At 46.2% G+C, this 21,143-nt stretch overlaps 1 protein-coding gene across 1 annotated transcript in view; it reads right to left on the reverse strand.

Moving 5' to 3' along the window:
• Positions 1-21,143, reverse strand: part of PTPRT (protein tyrosine phosphatase receptor type T) — a 682,122-nt gene that overhangs the window by 593,856 nt on the left and 67,123 nt on the right. The window contains exons 2-3 of the mRNA XM_036323307.1: positions 13,662-13,933; positions 4,517-4,598 (exon numbers count right to left, since the gene is read on the reverse strand). Coding sequence (XP_036179200.1) covers positions 4,517-4,598; positions 13,662-13,933 — 354 coding nt within the window. The remainder of the gene's footprint in view (positions 1-4,516; positions 4,599-13,661; positions 13,934-21,143) is intronic.

Genomic DNA, 21,143 nt, shown 5'->3' on the forward strand with positions numbered 1-21,143 from the left:
TGACATTTCTCGTACACAGTTACAGCTGCAGTGGCTATCAGCTAACACTGAGAAACAACAGTTCAGGGTAACTGCGGCTGAAATACTATTAAAATAACACAAAAATGTTAAATGGGCTTTAAAATATAGACGAGAGATTTTGGTTCATATGGGAAAATAATTTCCTTCTAGGGGTATGCCTATCTTTCCTTAACTGTTTTGGAGACTGCAAGGCAAGCGTTTAAAGCCCTAACTCCAGCTCAAATTGGTCAAGAATACAATTGCAAATTGGGCACCAACCCCCCTGGAACTTTTGGAATACTTATTAATAAATGCTGACCACGTTAATAGAAATGATGTTGTGGAGGACAGAAGTGGAGAATTAGAAAGCCTGACATAGAGAGAAGCATATGTCTCCATCTAGTTAAATGTCTAGCAATCTTTGAGTGAAGTTATAAATGCATTCATATTAGTCTGGAGTCGGGAAGAAGGCACTGTCAGTCCAATGGACAGTCCGAAGCCACCAGCAGGCTGCATGACATGTGAGCTCATGAGCACGGTCAGTACCTTGGAAGACAGAACACAATTCTCCCCAGACTCACACCACCTGAGCCTGTACCAGTGGCTTAAGCCCCAAAGCTGGGAATGCTCCATTTCTGGTGCCTCTGGCTCCCAATCTAACCATCACATGGGACCAGTCAGCTTTACCCCCTAAATGTATCCCTAATCTATCCACTTCTGTTCATCTTTGTGTTTTATGTTTCTTCACAGCATGGGTTGCCATCTGCTATGGGCTGAAGTGTACCCCCAAATTAATATGTCGGAGCCCTAATGCTCAATAACTCACCCTGGGATTGTATTTGGTGAGAGAGCTTTTAAAGGGGTGATTAAAGTAGAAATGAGGTTGTTAAAGTGGGCCCTGAGAAGGGTGTCCTCATGACAAGAGAAGGCACACAGGCACACAGGGGCAGGTGTGCATAGAGGAAAGGCCACGTGAAGACAGAGTGAGAAAGCGGCCATCCATAAGCAGAGGAGAGGGGCCATGGAGGACACCAAACCTGCCTCTTCATCTCGGACTTCTAGCCTCCAGCACTGTGAGAAAATAACTGTTTGGGCCGCCAGACTGTGATGTTTTGTTATGGCAGCCTTAGCAAACGAATATACCATCGGCTATAGTTCATATAATGACCTGGTATTTGTTTCATTTCCAGTCTCTTTCACTTTGAGGGAATCCCATGAGAGCAAAGAATGAAACTGTCTTATTCCTATCAACCCAGAATAGTGTGGGCAGAGAGTCCCTGCTCAGTAAACACTTGTTGAATGATGAGAGGATGCCTCTCCACTCCCCTGGTCTAGGCTGCTGTCATGATCTCTTGCATGAATCCAGAACTTTCTTTCTAATAGATCCCCCGACTCTATTCCCCTTCAACTCTCTCCACAAGCAGCCGAAGTGATCTTTTAACAATTAAATGAGATCATATCAGTCCCCAGAATAAATCCCTCTAATGGCGCCCCCTACACTTAGATTACAATAGAAACTCCTCATGATGACTCTCAGGGCCCCGCATGGTCAGGCCTGGGCTTCCCTCCCTCCCCCGCCCCCGCTGCCCCAGTATTAGCTCAGTCCACCTTCCCTGCACACGATGCCCAAGATACCCCCACCATCAGTGATTCCTACTGTAAGGCCTCTGCACTTGCGTTTCCTCTACCTGGAATGCCCCTCCCCAAACCCTTATGCAGTGAACTCCTTCTTGTGACTCAGGGTGCAGCTCAGATCATGCCTTTAAAGACTTGTCCCCTGGCCATTCTATCTAAGGAGCCCTCCCATATTCTAGTTAGTTGCCTTTATTATATTCATAGCACTCATCGCTATCTGAAATTATATTAGTGATTTATTTAATACTATTTATCTAGTGTATCCCCACCCTCTGCCCCTCTGCTAAATACGCACCCTGAAATTTAGGTATCCCCTGTGTCCAGTAGAAGTTCTTGACATGCAACTAATGCTCAAAAGTCTACTTATTGAAAGAAAAGATGGATGGACACCTGGACTAGACTTGGACTGAGCAGGGGACCTTGGGAAGGGGCGTAGGCTAGGCTCTGCTCAACTCCCCATGACTCATGAGCGGTGGCTAGGTCTCTGAGGACTGTATGTACTGCCAGTGTATGTATACATAGCTAAATGGAATTTTTCCCATTCCAACCACTATCACAGGGTCCTCACACTTTGATTTCTGGGAAGTTTGAGTTTCAGCCGCCTAAGCATCAAGGCTGAACTCGGCGGAAGCACATTATGCAGGAACTCAGCCAGGGTCACGTCTTCCTGAGTTATATCCCATGGCCCATTTGCTGGGTAACGGGCTCTCAGTAATTCCATAACCATGCAATGCACCTCCTCAGCAGGAGGAGGACGGGGCTGTCAGGAGAATTCTAAATTCAGGAGCAGCCCCGGCCCGAGGAGGATTCTAAGAGGAGCCAAGAGACTTGGGGGATAGAAAGGCATCCATGTGCCCTCCAGGGGACCCTCTCCCTTGGAGATTTCTCAAGGAGAAGGAAATATTTGGCTGCAATGGCAAACCATGAACGGTGCTGGGAGTCAAGGCAGAGCTTCGCCAATCTGACCTTGAAGGTGGTTGAGGCTGTGATCAGAGACAGGTGTACAGTTGAGCCTCATGGTGGAGGTACAAATTCTCATCAGAGCACAGAGTTATGGGGTCCTGGGAGAGAACCAGGCCAGATTCTCCTGGGAAGAGGCAAATACCACCTGCCAGGAAGAGCAAGGGCAAACTTCACACACAGGGTCCGGAGCAGGAAGGCACTGGATGCAGCAAAGGTAAGCGTCCTCTCTGAGGATGGGGTGTGTGCAGGGCTGGGGCTAAGACTGAGACTTGTTTCAGAGAGACTGCCTCAAAACTGATGGCAGTGCAGGCTTGAGGTTCAGTGACCAACAGCTAGAGTAGCCATCTCCCCATGCTGTTGCCCAGACTGAGGACAAAGCTCATTCCCCAATGGGCAGTTGATGCTGATGCCAGGAATTGAGGGAAGGGAAGACTTAATCCCAGAAAAGGGGACTCATCTGCATATCCACTATGTAAATCCTGCATAGCGGGGACAGGGAGGATTTCTGGGACCCTTTCCATATGAAGTCTAGTTCATCAGAGACATTTGCCAGGCATGATTGAATGGCCAGACCCATTGAGAGAATTCCAAAGACTCAGAAAGTTACTCAGAGGGTAGGGGGTACCTTAGCCAGAGAGAGTAATGGAGAGTGGAGCAGAACCTCAGCATTCCTGAGATGCCGGCAGATTTCTGGGAAAGAAGGGTCTCTTGCACCAACATCAAACACAGTTACCCCAAATACTGTCTTTCCCGACCCCCTTGGGACTTTCCCTATTTCCTCCAGAGAAGGTGCTCCCAGGCAATGAGTCAAACAATGGCATTCTAGTGTCAGGGGAATGAAGGCTCTGATACATTCACTGCAGCAGGAGTAGGAAGAGTTGTTTAAATAAAGCAGCATGGATGGGGCTGAAATGAGAATATACCCCAAATGGGAGGACTGAAAGGCATGTAAGGACAGGGCACTTGATGTCTCTTGAGGGAACAGCAAATTGTGCCATCGCCAATAGCATGACTCATGGCTACAGAGGGGGTGTAGAGAGAGCCCTACTAAGAGTTGCCTGGGACCAGATGGTTGCTGAGAAACTGATGAGAATCTCCAATATGAAGAACACTAACTAATGGGGCCGGCATCCCAAAGAGTCCTCCTAGGGCTACCATAATCCCCACGCACATCCCTTTGACGACAGCCCTTCCCCCCACAACATGGGATATGATGTCATCTCAACTACCTACATCCAGGACTTGTCCCCTCTCAGATTTAATGAACCTGAGAACTGCAGCTCCTTGCTCAAACACACTCAAATTATCTTACAATAAATACAGCAAAGAGGGAGAAATTCAAGGGGAAACTTGATTGGCATGGAGGAGTGGTATGCCCTTGAGGGCTCTTGACACTGTACCATAAGTACTAACCACTGTGAGAAATCTTTCTCTACGCCTACACAGATCTGATGAGTGAATTTAAAATTACTTTTAAAAATTAATAGCTTTGGGGTACTTTTCCCTGCGATTGAACAGTGTACTAATTTCTTCAGTGTTTTGGTGTTGTTCCTTTTCTTAAAAAAAAAAAAAGACAATTGCACACAATTCTATCCAAAGCCCTCTAATTCTTCCACTTCAGTGGTCTGAATCCCACTAATAAACAATCAGGACTTTAGACTCCCTTAATAATGGAGAGAGATTCAAACGAAGATGTTTTGCCAGTCTCTGCAAATTCCTGGAGGTGCTGCCTGTGGAACAGGCCGGCAAAATTATGGATTTATTCAGAACTGATTGCATTGAGTACGTAAGCACTTTGGAAGAATTAAAAAACAGAGAGAGAGATGTTTGTGAGCTGAATGAAGAGGGGGGTTGCAGCCCCCAAGCTACCCAGTCTGATGAGGAATACGGCTGTGTTAGGAGAAGGGAACAGACTTACTGCATGGATGCGCGAGGACCCGGACCTCGTCCACAGCGATGTAGCCAGGATGACCTTTCAAAGAGACAGATTCAAATATCACCTGCAACACACACAGGGCGGGAGTCAATTTCACAGAAGTGGTTGTAGGCACTGGTCATAGGAATCTGCCCACCCCCCAAAACCCTTTATGATTCTGCTTCCCATCAGAATCACCCAAAGAGGCCTTATATTAGGCTAGGATGCTCTCCTGGCAATTGAGTTGGATTTTCAAAACAAGGTAGAAAGGCCTTGTGATGAGCAAAAGGAGAGTCAGCCACATGGAACATTCTTAATGGATTTCAGAAACAACGCTTGGATGCAGGAACAGCAACCCAAATATGGCCTGCAGACCCCAATCTGCACCTTTCTCATGGTTGTTTCAAGTGAAACACAGAGTAGAATTACTTCCGAATATCCCAACTTTCTTATGAGGGGTGGGGGAGGAGCTTACCTTGGAAGCTCCCATAAGAAAAGGGAGGTTTATCCTGACTTGGTTCTATATCCCCAAGGAACACCAACAGTCCATCTGAATTTCTTAATAACACCTTTCAAAATCTGCACAACTGTTGGTATCTGGGAATCCAAGGGCAACATTTTTTTTTTTTTAGTTCTCCATTCTGACTCCCACCCAAAATGCTAATTTCAGTAGAGACTGTATGGCTCAGTTCATGGCTTTCTTTGTCACACAACCTCTACCTTCATCTCGGAGCTATGACTATCCATGTGGACAACCAGACCAACCCACTGACCTCCCTAATTCTAATGGCTTTATCTCCCACTCAGCGTCAGCCACAGGCTCAGACTTGTCCTTCTCCACCTCACAGAGTAGAAATTCTATCTTCCTATATATTGGCACAGCCTCCTACCCCACACCCCACTCCCAATTCATTCCTCTTAAACCTGATCTCAGGTTAATGCGGTACCCTGGACCTCAAGTTTCCACAGTTTTCAGGCTTGCCTGGACCTCCCTATATAGGGTGTCCCAAATAATGTATATACATTTTAACAGCTGATAACTGAATTTTCAGTTAATTTTCAGTTAATTTTGAAAATGTACTGTACGTTAGTCAACACTGACTTTATAATCCTTCAAAGTGTGCATACATTTTTGGGACACCTTATATTTTCAACAAGCCTGAGGTACCCCCACTACATTGGATAATCACACATACCACTCTTGCCTATAGCACCACTTCCATAGCAGCTTCATTACAACTCTGGCAAGCCCCTTACAATACTGCCTTCACCACGGGAACTGGTGGAGAGGGTGGTGATGGCTTTGAATAGGCAGCTTCCTCTTGGTCAACATATGGCTGCCTGGGAATTACATGAAGTGACTTGGGAATGGCAGTCACACCAAACATAGAGCAGCTGGCATCAGCATGACAACCACTGGGGAAGAGGGATTTACTAAGACACAGGGTCCTTCAGAGAGAGTTAACAAACAGAACCGTGCAGGAAGGAGGGGAAAGTTTGCAGAAATGAAAGTGATAGCTGCCTCATCCCGCAGAGAGGAAGTCAGCAGAAGGCCTTTCTATCAATAATCACATATCTAATTATGTTTTTATTAATTCAAATGAAACCAAAAGCAAAGTCCTATTGAAAAAATAACAAGAAAATAGAACAAATACAGAAGATACGTTTATAAAGAAAAAGTATAAAACTATTCAAGTTGTATAATAAAAGTGACAAAAGTAGCAAGAATATTTGTGATCATAAATAGGTTAAAATAGAGAAAAGCTCTCAGACTGTCCAAGTAGACAAAATCTAATCGTATGCTATCACATAAACACCTAAAGCAGAATGACTCAGTAACCTTGAGAACAACAAGTTGAACAAAGGGAAATAATAGGGAAATACAAATAAACAAAAAACAGTTATTGCAAAAATAATGGAAAAGCATCAAAGCAGAATTTAAACCAAAAGGGAAACAAAAACCATTAAGTGGACTAAAATGGTCATTTAAAAGAATGCATGGCTTGGCCTGCATGGCCCAGTGGTTGAATGTGGACCTATGAACCAAGAAGTCACCCTTCAATTCCCTGTCAGGGCACATGGCTGGGTTGTGGGCAAAATCCCCAGTGTTGGGGGTGCAGGAGGTGGCCGATCAATGATTGCCTCTCATCACTGATGTTTCTATCTCTCCCTCTCCCTTTCTCTTGGAAATCAATAAAAATGTATTTTTTAAAAAGAACGTAGGAGTCAATAGACTTAAAAGAAGAAAATGATGGAAACAAACAAATAGTAGTTACAGTTTAAATAAAACTCACTTATACCTATTTAACCCACATTTTACATTCTGACAAATTAAACAGAAAAAAATACATCTATCAAGTATGTACATAATATAAACAATGATGCATTTACTAAACAAATGTTAATGAATTTAGAGAATAAAATTTCTGTTCACACATTCATGGGTTATTTATACAAAGATCATATAACAGACTAAAGCAGTGGTTCTCAACCTGTGGGTCATGACCCCTTTGGGGGTCGAACGACCCTTTCACAGGGGTCGCCTAAATACATCCTGCGTATCAGATATTTACATTATGATTCATACAGTAGCAAAATTACAGTTATGAAGTAGCAACGAAAATAATTTTATGGTTGGGGGTCACCACAACATGAGGAACTGTATTAAAGGATCGCGGCATTAGGAAGGTTGAGAACCACTGGACTAAAGTATAAGTTCATCAAAGAAGAAACCATATAGGTTTGGCTCTGTACATTTTCTAACTAAATTCATTAAAGCTAGAAATTAATGACAAATGCTTCAAAATCAATCTCTTAAAATTGAAATATGCAAAAATTGAAATAACTATGATGTCAAAATATGTTTTGTATATTAACAAAGTCTGAAACAAACTTAAAAGTCAAATGGCAAGCTGGAAAGAATTTGTAATTATATATGCCAGCAAAAAGGTGAATGACCTGTTTTGTGTAAAGAATTCTTAAGACTCAACAAAATAAGTAAACTCTCAAAAAAGAAAATTGGCAAGTAACATCAGTAGGCAATTCACAAAAGATGAAATCGGAATGGTAATAATCTATGAGTGCAATTTTTTAATGACATGGGGAAATTATGGTAGATGATTATTTTCTGATTTATACTTTTCTAGATTTTCCAAAATTTCTGCAGTAAAAATGAGCTACTTTATATTTATACTAAAAACGAAATGTTTTATGGTACATTTGCATATCTCCCTTCATGTTATATTATCATGATGCCATGTACCACCATACAATTAGCACCTATCACACCCTATTGCCATTGCTTGCTCACAAATCATTTCATTCCCTAAACTCTAAACCCATTGACAATAGGAAAAGTGTCTTCATTCATCTGTGCATTCATTTATTCAGTCAACATTTAAAGACACCCTTCTCTGTAATAAACATGGAGACACATGCTGCATGATAAAAATGAACACGAATATTGAGGTCCTAGCTCCGATGAATTTCACATTTTAGTGAATGAAAATGGAAAGTAAACAAATCAATATGAAAAGTCAAACTAATTGTGTGATTGGCATTATGAAGGAAAGAAACAGAATATTGTGCTTAAGAGTAACTAAGAAGAGGGTGCATATTCCTTAGAGTGCTTAGGAGAGAACCTTGAGGAGGTGGTAATCACTATGACACCAGAAGGATGATAGTGGCCAGACAAGGAAGGGTGGTGGTGGCAAGTGCAAAGGCCACAAGGAAGCAAAGAGCTCAGAGATGATCTGGGAACGTAAGAGGGAAGCTGGGAAACAGAGCAAGCTAGAGAGGCACGAAGCCAGCCTGGAGTGTAGGGAAGTCAGGTGACTGGGGGTCTTATATGACATAGTCAGGAGCTCGAATTTTCTTCTAATTCGCTGAAAGATTTACAGCAAGGAAGAGACATACTAATTTATATTCAGACCAATCTGTGGAAAAGGACTGACTGGCAGGTGGGCAAATGAGAATGAATAAAGCAAACAGACCTATCCCTTGGCTACTGTAGTCATCCAATCAAAAGATGAGGATAGCTTTGGGACCTGGCAGGTAGCTCAGCTGGTTAGAGCTTTATCCTGATGCCAAGGTTTCTGGTTTGATCCCTGGTCAGGGCACATATGGGAATCAACCAATGAATGCATAAATAAGTGGAACAACAAATCTCTCTCTCTCTCTCTCTCTCTCTCTCTCTCTCTCTCTCTCTCTCTCTCTCTCACACACACACACACACACACACACACACACACACCTTTCCTCCATCTCTCTAAAATCAATAAATAAAAAGAAAAAAAGTGAGGATATTGTTTATAACTGTGGTGGCTATACGGAATAAAGGTTGGTGGTTTAAGAGAGATTTCGAACGTAGAGACGAAAAGAACTGCTGTTAGATTAACAGGAGAAGAGTGAAGGAAAGAGAAGGCTCAGCGAGGACTCTTCAATTTAGAGCTTGAGCTTCTGGGCTGAGTCTGGTGTCATTTACTGACATAGGGAAAGTGACATGATGAACGCGTATGCACAGGCACACAGGTCGGCTATGTCAGGGTTTCCTGGTGGCTATGTTAAGTTGCGATGACAATTAAGCATCATAATGGATATGTTGAGTAGGAAGCTGACATTATGTTTCTGAAACTCATGGGTAATTTAGGAACCAGAGTTACAAATGTGGTAGCTTTGGCATCTAAGTGTCATATAAAGTTATAGAACTAGATAAGGTCACCTTGAAAGGCAGATAAGATAGTTCAGAGATGAGAGTTAGGGCCCAAGGCCAAGTGCTAAAAGCCCAATAGAGAAGGTATTTTTTAGGATGGTAGAGACTGGAACATGATGTTAGGTAGAGAAGAATGAATCAGGGGAGTAGCATAGAATATGAGTGAGGGACAGATGAAACAAGATTCTAAAGGGGGCAGGAGTCAGTCCATTGGTGTCAGGATACCAGTGGAATAATGGGTATTGACCAGAGGGGCACCTCATCAACAAAAACAGAATGATAATAAAATAATGCAAACGGAGAAATATGCCCACAATAATAAAGGTCACAATACTGACCACTTATTATGTGACCTTGAACTAGCCTCTCAACAGCCCCAATTACCGAAACTCAGAAAGGAAGCCACGGGTGGCTGAGAGTTGAGGTCCTGGTCTCCTGGTTCACAGTACATGACCATGGCCATTCTTGAACTTTGGTGAACCACCCTCACTTAACCAAAAGCCCTGATTAAGCAGAATCCTGGCTTTTATTCCAGTTAATCAGTTTAACTTAATTCTTCTAATGTTTTGTTTCTCATATCCTCACCCAGTACCTATCCTATATCACAATAATTAATAAATACTCCATGAAGGAACACAAGGCTTGGCATGGGAGGATGGATGTGTGACAGTGAAATATACATTTGTTCACTGTTCTTTTTTCTTCCTTCGCAGAAATAAGAGTTCTATAATGAGACAGGGTATCTTTCATTCATCAGAACTCCTCCTGGGAATGTTTCTGTAAAGCATTAGGGAAGGGAAGATTCTGGTTTCTCAAATAGGAGAGAGTAATATTCTGTAAGAAACATGGGAAAGCATGTTCTGGTTTTCCATTAAATGAGTTGATAATTCTCAAGGCCTTACAGTAGACATGGTAAGATATCTGTAAGTGTCACGAATACTATTGTTCTTGCTCTGGAGAGAGGGATGGGAAATTAGAAGAAAGGCAGGAATGGTGCTAGATCTAGGGACAGGGAGAAAGTAAAGGACTGTCCATGTGACTACCCCCTGTTACCCCCACCCCAAATTTCCACTGAAGTTCTTACACTCGGCAGACACTGTGATGTGAGTCATGACTGGTAAAAACTGGTGGAGGGATTGCTCAGGGTGAAATCAAGGAGGCCTGTGCAGACATGGAGGAGGGTTTGGTGCTTAGCTGAGAGGGTGGGTGGATGAGAGAGGAGACAGGGTGGAGTTCCGGGGGGGGGTGGGGGGGGTGGGAGTGGCCCCCTCCCTGGAATGCATCCTCCTGAACTGTGCATGAAGTTACCAAACCTGCAGAGTGTAGAGTGCCTACAGGGACTGCTCAGGAGGCCTGAGGGACTGCTGAGAAAGGGCTCCGAGTCCAGTTGAATCCAAATCAGGCGACTCCTAAATTTCAGGGGTCCACAGAGCAATTACTCTGCGGGATAAAAGGTAATTTCACCCAGGCAGGTGATGGAGAAGAGAGGGAGCCAGTGGCTGCAAAATTAATAATGAGTTCTTTTATTTTGAAAAAAATCTTGGGATGGATAAGTTCAGAATCATTAAAAACATAAAACAGAATTAATATCCCCTGGAAAGGGGCAGCGATCTGAAGCAGGGCTTGCTAAGCCCTCGCTGGCCTGAGAGACGCCAGGTGGGAGTGGAGGTGAATGGCAGAGGGACATTCCTACCCCAGGCCCTGCTCAAGGCCTCCTGCCAGAACGCCCACTAATAAGAAAGATAAAATTTCCCTGTTTATTACGGAGCTAAAAGTCCATTGTAGGACTGTGAAATATGACTTTAATAAATGAATACATAAGCCATCCATATGTGAAAACCAGCACTACTGAAAACTAAAACTATTTAGTATCACAGCCTCATACATGCAGGACCAGAATTTGGGGGTCTGGTGAATTTAATATCCATTTTGCAAAAGTCTTCGAATCTCCTGATAGGTCCCCTCTCCTCTCCCGCAGACATATGTGTGAGTGGGTGAGTGGGTGCCCCTGAGTCCGAGTGAGTCTGGGAGCATGCAGGTGTGTGAGCCTCTGTGTGTGCTCCACTCTGGGTGCATGGCCACGAGACCATCCACTACTGCCTGTGTGTGTGTGTGTGTGTATGTGTGTGTGTGTGAGACGCACATGTTTGTTCTAAACTGCTGCTCTCAGCACATTAGTGGCTTTTTCACCACGAAGCTCAGAGCAAAGGAAATGTAATGTAACAGCACTATAGTGGCCAACAAGTTGGAAATCAGAAAATAAAATTCTCCCAGATGAAGCTGCTTATCACAGGGCCGGTTCAGAGTTGACCCAGGACAGCTCAACCACAGAGAGTATTTCTTTTAAAAAGTTCTCCTTCCTTCTTCCTCTTTTTCTGTTCTCCCCTGGCTTCCTCCTCCTTCCTTCCTTCTGACAATTGCTGACAAGACATTATGTATGTGCTGCCTTATTTAATCCACAGAAGAACCCCTCCTTGGACCCATTACCGTCTTGTCTTACAAATGAAACAACTGTGATTCAAAATGATGATGAGATGCATTCACCATCATAGAGCCAGTGAGTGGAAGATTCTCAGAATGGAAAGGCTATTTGCCCTAAACGAGGAACCTGAACTTGGAGCCACAGGACCTGAACCTAAGTTTGCCAATAATATCCCCTATTCTGGAACACAGGATATGCTGCTACCCAACACAGGAGTTACTGGACAGGTGAGTGAGGGGCAATATGCTTACCACAGAGCTGGGACATAGGGATGCCCAAGAAACTTCTTGTTTCCCCTCCATACCCCATCAGAGACCATGACCAATAGTGTGACTGTCCCTCTCCTGGGTCACTTACCCTGCTCATTATACTTGCACCTGTGGCCCCATCCTGTCCCCATTGGCCGGGGCTTTCTGACTGGGACCTGAAGGTATCCATGGAGGTATCCATGGGCTTATAGAGACACTTGGCATTTACACATTGAGGCATCTGGGCTCCGGCCCCAGCTTTGCCAGTGATTTGCTGTGTGCTCTTGGACTTCGTGGTCTATCTCTGGACCTCAGCTCTATCACCTACATCAGGGTTCATCAAACCATGGCCTGGAGGTCAAGGCTGGCCCATCACTTGTTTTTTGTCCATAAAATTGTACTGAAACACAGCTACATCCATTTGTTTCCATATTGTCTAGGCTGCTTCCATGACGCATCTGAGAGGACTGCACCTTGATGTTGAACTGAAGGACGTCTCAGAAGCTCCCAGCCACTAACCTTGCCACCCTCAGGTCCACCTTCTGCTCCAGACTCTAGAGAAATTTATCCAAAACGCACATCTAACTATGTCACTTTCTTACTTAACACTTCCAACAGTGGGCATGGGGATTAACTGAAAATAGGCACAAGGGATCTTATTGGGATGGTGGAAATGTTCTAAAACTGGTTTGTGGTGGTAATTGCACAACTCAGTGGCTTTACTAAACATCGTTGAATTGCACAATTAAAATAAGTGGGTTCTATAATATGTGAATTGTACCTCAAGAGTGTTGTTTACAAAAAAATCTTTCCACAGTCCCAGGTCAGGATGACCTGGAGCTCCGTGGGCTGGGGCTGGCATGCATGCTGCGTCTCAGTCCCCAGTGGGATGAGCAGGGAAAGTGAGAGAGGTGTCTAGAAACTGTGACAGCAATGTGACACGGCTGTGACATTTTTACTGCCATTTGTAAAACTATGGGTCCACACTGAGTTGGGGAGGGGACTGGTCTTTCACCAGAGAGTGTGAGAAGCACTGCTCTAGAGCAGTGAATACAGGTAATGTCCTTGGCCTGGCATTCGGGGCCCACATGACCTCCTTGCCCCTGCAGGCTCCATGCCTTGTATGTCTCCTTTGCAACCTCCCCTTAGTCCACTTAGATGTCCAAACTCTGCCAAAATCTCTCACCCACTTCCTGAGCCCATGGCCTGCCCTATCCTTAACAACTCAAATGCCTTTTTCTTCCTTCTTCAATAATCACTTATTCACCCTTCCAGACTCGGCCTCAATGTCATCTCCTCTGAGAAGCCATCCTAACCCCTCCCCCCACCGACACCCTCTTCTCCAGGGGTGGTCTCTGACTAGTTATCTCCTCTCTCTGAACCTCAACCTCTTCATCTGTAAAACAGGGAAAATCATAGCATTCTCCTCATTGGATAGCACTGTCTCCCTCATCAATTCTTGTACAATAGGCTTCGATGTCTATGTTCCTGCAGCATTGTGGGAACGCAAATGTATCTGGCTGTGTTGTCATCATTTATCCATCAGTCTCCTCCTCCAGGGCCTGCTAGAAGGAGAAGCTCAGTAAACATGAGTGGAGCCAGTGAGCACATGAAGTCCTTTCTCCACTGCACAACTCCAGGCAGGCAAGAGGTGAGCGGGTTTATGGTTAACTTAAAAAAGAAGCTGAGCCATGGAAAAGCCCCTACCTGGTAGAAATGTGGCCAGAAGGTGCTGATGGCCAGCTCTGCCTTCACCCAGCCCTCAGTGACGACGCCGGACACGTTCCAGACGGGGTTTCCCTGGGGCCCGCCGTTCACCTTCACATAGACGTTCAAGGCGCCCGGGCTGGACCTGTCGCGGCTGGAGAAGTAGTAATGGAAATCGATGCAGTGCGTGTCATTCTCCTTCAAGGTGGGCAGGAGGAGGTGGGCCTTCTGGCCGGAGGCCCTCCCGGAGCTGTTCACCATCATGAAGGAGCCTGGAGACCCGCAAAGGGGGCAGGAAGGAGACAGGGAGAAAGAAAGAAAAAGCCTCCTGAAAATCGGTCACACCCCTCAACACGGCGGCCAGAAATGGGGTCACTCCAGCAGGGGCTGGTTGAACCTGAGGCAACCACATCTCCTCTCTCAACCTCAGCGCCCTCTTCTGTAATTGGGAATAACAACCCTACTCAACAAGGTGGTTTTAAAAATGAAGAGCTAGTAACATGTACAACGCACTTCTACAAAGTGGACGCTCTGAACACTTACGGAAGAGACATTACATCCAGCAGCTCCTGCAGGAAGCATGGCATAAAACCCCAGGAATTTAGTTAATGGCAACCTCCACGGGTAAAATGGGGTGACATATAACCTCACATAAGCGTTGGCTGTCTCAGTGGAAACAACCTTGGCAATACGGAAGGTGTCATTGTTCCAACACAGTCCACCTGAGCCTTGCGTTCAGGACAGGGCATAGCAGAGGAGGGCGTATAAAGCACACGCTGATTCCACTCAGCAAGGAAGACTGGGAGGAAACATGAAGAACCGCTGGGAGATGCTCGGCCTGGGAAGGAGGGGAAGGAATACTAAGCACGTAAGGAGTCCCAGTGGGATGCTAGGGGTCTTATTTATACATCATTCAATTTAATCTCCAGAATGGCCCTGGGGGGCGGGGGATTCTCCTGTTATTTAAAGACTGAGTGGCCTGCCCTGGGCCACGCAGATAGGGAGCGATGAGACCCAGATTCGCTCCAGCCTCAAAGTGTATGCTCTCATTACTACTGGCAGCAAACAGGACTAGTCTTTTCAGGACTTAAAAGGCTATTTCCTAGGAAGGAGGGGAGCCTCTATGGAGTTGCTCTGACAGGTTAAAGGGCTGTTTCCAGTTCTTTGCCCCTCCCTGGATCTGTGTCCTTAGCCTCTTGCTTCTCAGAAGAGGCGGAGGGCGTGTCCCCATCCTGTGACTTTGGACTGCACTTGCTTTGGTCCAACGATGCTAACAGAACAATCCAAGGGGAGGCTTGCCCTCTTGCACAAATGCCACCTTTCATGGGAAGAATGCCCCCCAGGTGGCTGCTGCCCCTCAGGTTGGGATGGAGAACAGAGTCACGTGAAGGAGTACTGAGCAGAGGCGGCAGCGAAGAACCAAGCCATGCCACCCCCCGCAAGAAGCACAGCCACAGGGCCCACAAGCCCAACCTAGATCAGCAGAACCACACTCGATGCTCAGACCATGAGCGTGAGAGCAAGTGCTCATTGTTGTTAACCCTGGGTTCCCTCTTGGTACTTTAGGCAACATTATTGTGGCAACAGCTCCTTGATGCAGGTGCCTGAGAGGGCAGACTTCTGAAAGGAACCACCAGAAGGCACACTTCAGTGCAAAAGGACCTTCTAAGGCAGCGGTTATCAACCTGTGGGTCGCGACCCCTTTGGGGGTCGAACGACTCTTTCACAGGGGTCTCCTAAGACCATCGGAAAACACATATATGATTACATATTGTTTTTGTGATTAATCATTATGCTTTAATTATGTTCAATTTGTAACAATGAAATTGGGGGTCACCACAACATGAAGAACTGTATTAAAGGGTCGCGGCATTAGGAAGGTTGAGAACCACTGCTCTATGGAGTAGTGGGCCCTGCAGCGGAATTCTAGCCAGTGGGGTCAGGCCTCCACCCTCCCTGACCCCCACTGCTCCATCCTCTCTTATCTTGTCTCTCAAAAGATGGTCCTTGGAGCAGCAGCCCAGCACCCCTGGGAGCTTGTAAGAAAAGCAGGACCTTGGGCCCCATCCCAGGCCTACAGAATCCAAGTCTGCATTTGTCAATATCCTCAGCTGGTTTGTAGGAGGCACATGAAAGTGTGAGCATCACCGCTCCATTGTCTTTCCCACCCACCAGCTGCAAGCACAGGAGCCCAGGAGCCTAAGTGACAGCAGAGCTGCAACCAAAGGAGCCTGGTCCCTGAATGGCCATGGCCATGAGAAAGCCCACCCACCTACTGAGAACACTCATTTCAGGCCTTTAGTAAACAGGGAATCAACTATGACTGGGTTATTAAGCCATTCAAATTCTGTCATTTATTTTTGCAGCTAGCATTCTCATTATTGGCACCCCCCATGGAGTCCCTACTTTGTACAAGTTCCTTTATTTAGGAAGATGAGATGAGTAATGACAGCTACCAAGCAAAGCTATAAGACACCCCAAATAGGAACATCATTACAAGCAGCATCCTGGGTAAAAAGCAGAAAGAGAGGAGAGAATGGAAAGACTGGGCTCTGAGGATGAATCCTGGAGAAGAAAAGGCATACCTTGGAGCTTCATTAAGAGAATTAGTGTCTTAGGTGGGCCAGCGCTGGGTTGGGTCAGGGACGCTTACCATGTTTCCCACCAGCACCCTGGCCCGTGATGTCAATTTGTGTAACTTAATGTGCATGCTCTGGCCCTCAGACTAGACAGAAAGGTATGTGTTTTGGTGCGAGGCTCAGAGAAATAGGCTGCTCTCAGGCCACCCTCCATGTTAACCAGATGTTTGATCTGAAGTAGAAACTTGCCCTGTGGTTTGGCCACTCAATACCTGAACTCCCTTCCTGTGGTTGGGGCATCTCACCAACATTTGAAGCATGGCCCACGTTCCTCTATCTAAAAGAAAAAGCCCGATGCCCACTTTCCCAGTCTCCTCGGTCACTAAGACTTGGGCACACGATCTGGGCGCCACCAAGAGGTGCACCCAATCCCAGTGTCTGAACAGAAGCTAGGAACTAAGTGGACCAGGGCTCAGTGAACCACAGGCTGTGTCGAGAGGGCAGCAGCCGTGAGAAAGGTGCCTCTAGCTGCGGAGGCAGCGATCCCAGAGACCAAGCAGGAAATCCAGTCTTGACACAGAGGCGGGGTGATGAACTCAGCCAGGTGGGTCAGCATCTTCCAGGACTGAGCTAAACTGAGCTGGGATTTGAACAACAAAAACCTCACCGGTTCATGAGCACATTATGAACCCTGACAGTGGAATCTTACCAGCCCCTACCTGTACCTGCAGGAACTCCAGCTCCTAGCAATACTCCCTATATATCCCCCCAAATCCCCAAGGCACCTTAATGATGGCAACCCCCTGTCCCCGCTGCACATCCAGGCACAGATCCCTCATCTGCCTTTGCCACCAGTTGTGGTGTCTCAATGACTGGACAGGTCCTCATTAGTGTCTCTTTGCTCTGGGACACACTCAGAGGACACACAGCAGCATTGCTTTAGCCCCGAAATCATCAGGGTTCAAGGGACAGCTCTTTCTGCAGACCCCCGTCCATGCCTTCTTTTCCTCCTCCATCCAGATGCACACTCACCTAGCACCATGTCCCCTACAGTTCAGCTCTCACTTCCACTTGGCATCATCCTTTGGGATGGATTTTCTCTCTGTCCCTGGCCCTACAGTCAGTCCCTACAACAGGCCCCTCCAGTCTGCAGGACACATGATCCTAACTGCACAGGGATCACATTTTTCTCTCCTAAGGCCCCTTCCCCAGGAATATCCTCAGCCACACCAGGTTAGTATACATCCGCAAATATAAATAGAAATTAGGGGGTATATCGCTAAACTCCACACATCAGAGCGTGTGAGCCTGTCCTCTTCCGCAGTGGGGATCCCTCCCATGGAAGTGTGCCTGGTGATGATTTGGGAGAGCATTTCAATTAGAGGGAACAACACGCGCAAAGGCACAGGGGCAGGAAGTCACAGCATCCAGCAACGCAAGCACGGAGTCCTAGGGGAGGGGGCATCCAGCCAACTCTACAGAGGTGTGGCCACGTCCCTCCAAAAGAAGGGAGCCGGACCTGAGAGCTGAGCACAGACCTGCCTCTTTACAGCCTGTTCCTGAGTGAAGCCCTCAGGCATCAGCGGCTCAGTGGGGCCCGCTTTCATCAACAGGTTAGCTTAATTACTATCATCCCGAGGCTGCCAGTTTCCTGGAGATCAAAAATGAGCCAGTCATTATGCCGGGATCAGTCAGAAACAAGAAAGAGGAAGACTGTAAATACATTCTCTCTCTCTCTCTCTCTCTCTCTCTCAAAAATCCACTGACGTGATAAGGGACATAAAACAGCATTAGTTTCCTCATAGTTATTATACATAGCACCGAAAACTGTGAAATTAAACCAGGAAGTGCTCTCCGGCTGGCCATAAATTTTGCATTTTCCCCCCTTCGTGCATAATAACGCCTTGATAAGCGCCCCATTATTGATGTGTCTGAAGCATAGATCCCCCTTTTGGAGGCAAAATGCTTCTCCGTAGCAGATGGCGGCTATTGTGTTTACACATGAGCACCTCACGATTGCATTTCCTCACGTTGGCAGTAAAAAGAAAGCCCAAATTGAGTTTTTAATGGCTTTGCACATTGTTCATTAAGATTACATGAGTGTGCGCGGCGACTGGCAGCTGAGCGCCTGGAGCTCTGAGAGCTCAGAGCTGTCCCTGCAGACAGGTGGTCCCGCCAGCTTCCAGCGCCAGCACCTACGGGAAGGGAGCGGAGGGCTGCGGGGCCCAGGCGCTGCCTGAAGCCAAAGCAGCTGTGGCGCCATGGAACGAGCCCTCAATTTCCAGTCAGGAAAACTGGGTTTCCGCCCCTCCCTGTCACTTCTTCATTGTATGATCTGAGCAAGTCAGTAAAAGTTTCTGGGCCTCCGTGTTCTCATCTACAGAAGGGGATCATGACAGCTACACGTCAAAGTTTTTTTGTTTGTCTGTTTCCAGTCAATAGTAAATGAAACATTGGTCTTAACTCAATAAATGTTAATTTCACAATAAACAGCCAGTAGCAGATGATAGGGGGGCCCAATGCAATTTACCACATGTTTAATGTTACTAGTGTTTACGGAAAACTTGGTACATGCCAGGCACTGATCTGAGCATCTCTTAGCATCCCAATGAGGTGGTACCATGCTGTCCCTGCTTTAAAGTAAGGAACTCTGAGGAACAGAGGGGAAGCCTTTTTGCCTAAGCAGCCCTCCTCCACTCCGTGGTGAGCAGAGCAGTGGCTTAAAGATGTCCATGTCGTCATCTGTGGAACCTGTGCGTGTCACCTACATGGCAAAGGGGGATTAAGGTTTCAGGTGGAATTAAGGTTGGTAATCAGGTGACTGGAGATAGGGAAGTTATTCTGATCGAGAGAGGCAAGGGAGGCAGAATCAGAGAGGGATTTGAGGATGCTAAGACCCTGACTTTGGAGATGAACATGGGAGCCACAAACCAAGAAATACAAGTGGCCTCGAGAAACCAGAACAGGCAGGCAAACAGAGTCTCCCATAGAAAGGAACACAACACCTCCAACTGCTTGATGTTAGCCCGGTGTGACTATGTAGAACTTCTGACCTCCAGAACGATAGGACGAAGAAACGGGTGCTGTTGTTATGCTCTAGCAGCAAGGGAAACGAACTCACACTCCAGACTCTGCTCAGGGCTGGTGTTCCTGAAATCCACACTGCCCAGCCCAGTGGTCGTCCTTCACCACTGACTTTCACCCGTGCCCACAGAACACTTATTTCCGCAGCGCTTACCCCACACATACCTCTACTACAGCTACTCTGGACAAGGCCTAATTTAAAAGCCCAGAATGGTAACATGTAGCTATCTGGTCACAATAAAGGAACAAGGGACACAGAAATCTCAAAAGACTCCACCATAAATTAAGAAAATAGGTGGAAGAGAAGCGCAGAGTTCTGCCAGTAGTCTCATGAAAATGAGCAGCCATTCAGCTAACCACACACATAACAATTTACCAGTCGCCAGAGTAACAAGCATATCAGCATTGTCCATATTATCAGTCAAAGCAATCTAATTGTCACGTGTCAAAAAAAGCAAAAAAAGCAAAACATTAGTTTCTTTTTTAATACACTGGACAATAGGGAGGAAGGGAGGGAGAGAGCGAGAGAAGGAGGGAGAGCGGGGGAAGGGAAGGAGGGATGGATTACAGGTGAATGGATACATAATATCTATTTACAACAAGGAAAACACCCTGCAGTTTCAAAGGAGCTGAGCACTGAACACCACACCGTGTCAGAGCCAGTCTGCGTGAACAAGCAGCAGCTATTGCTGTAATCACTCATTCAGACCTCAAGTTGGGGTCTGAGCATTTCATATGCAAGCCTGTGAAGGCAGTTCTCCAGGAAACAGCTCTCTGATCATCCATGTGGGTGTGGGTAATGTGGTTTAAAATGAAAATAAGCCCAGGTGACTGGTTGTGAAGGCCCCGCTGGAAGAGGCTCTATACGTGGGCCTTTCCCCAAAAGACCAGGTACCTGCGGCACCTGCACTCTTCCCCGCCCCTGAGGAGAAGGCGGAAAGAGAAGGGAAGAGGGAGCAAAAGGAGAGAAGAAAGGGAGGAGAATAAGAAGACGTAAGGAAAGGAGAAAGGAGAAGAATAAACACAAAGGAAGCTGAGGAGAGGACGGAGAAAGGGAGAGAGATGGCAGGAGGAGAGGTGGGGAGAAGGGAAAAGGGAGGCGGTGAGGCCGGAGAAATAAAATACAAGTGAGGAAGGAACACTGGGCGGGAGGAAGGAGCAGAGAGGAGAAAGGTGATGGACACCAAGCAGAATAAAATCGAAACCATGTACCACCCCTTAACTACTTCTCATCCCCTTCACTCCCCAGACAAATAAAACATTTTCACATTCTCCTCTGGACCTTACAATAATCTTGTGATGAAAACATACCCAGGTAAAATGTTGTGGGGCCCAGCGGGCCCGGGGTTCTCTCAATTTATAACTTCATAACTCACCTCCCCCAACATCTCCGTGTAATATCTCTCCATCCCAGGAGGAAAAATAAACGTTACTGAAGGAGAAATAATGGAACCCAACACACGACAGAACGAGAACTTGGCTCCATAAATGGTGACATATAAGGCCTTGTTTGCGTTGCTTTTTGACATGGGAACTACCCCAACAATGTTGGCAAGGTCAAGGTAGAATTGAAGGGCAGGTCACGCCACTCTCCCTCCAGATTCTGACCTCTTCTGTGCACCTGGTGTTAGTCATATGGTGCCTCTGAGGGCAAGGAAGTCTCTCTCCTTTCTCACCTGTAAAATTGCTGAGCAGATAGAGTTTTTAAAGTTTCCTCCAGCCAGGCAAGTCTAAGGTTCCAAGACTTCACAGTCACATGACTGTGACTAGTCGGTGGTGAGTTAGATGCCAGGACTGGCTTGAATTTTCTACCTAGACA

Source organism: Myotis myotis, unplaced genomic scaffold (genome assembly GCF_014108235.1).
Source record: "Myotis myotis isolate mMyoMyo1 unplaced genomic scaffold, mMyoMyo1.p scaffold_m19_p_9, whole genome shotgun sequence".
Lineage (NCBI taxonomy): Eukaryota > Metazoa > Chordata > Mammalia > Chiroptera > Vespertilionidae > Myotis > Myotis myotis.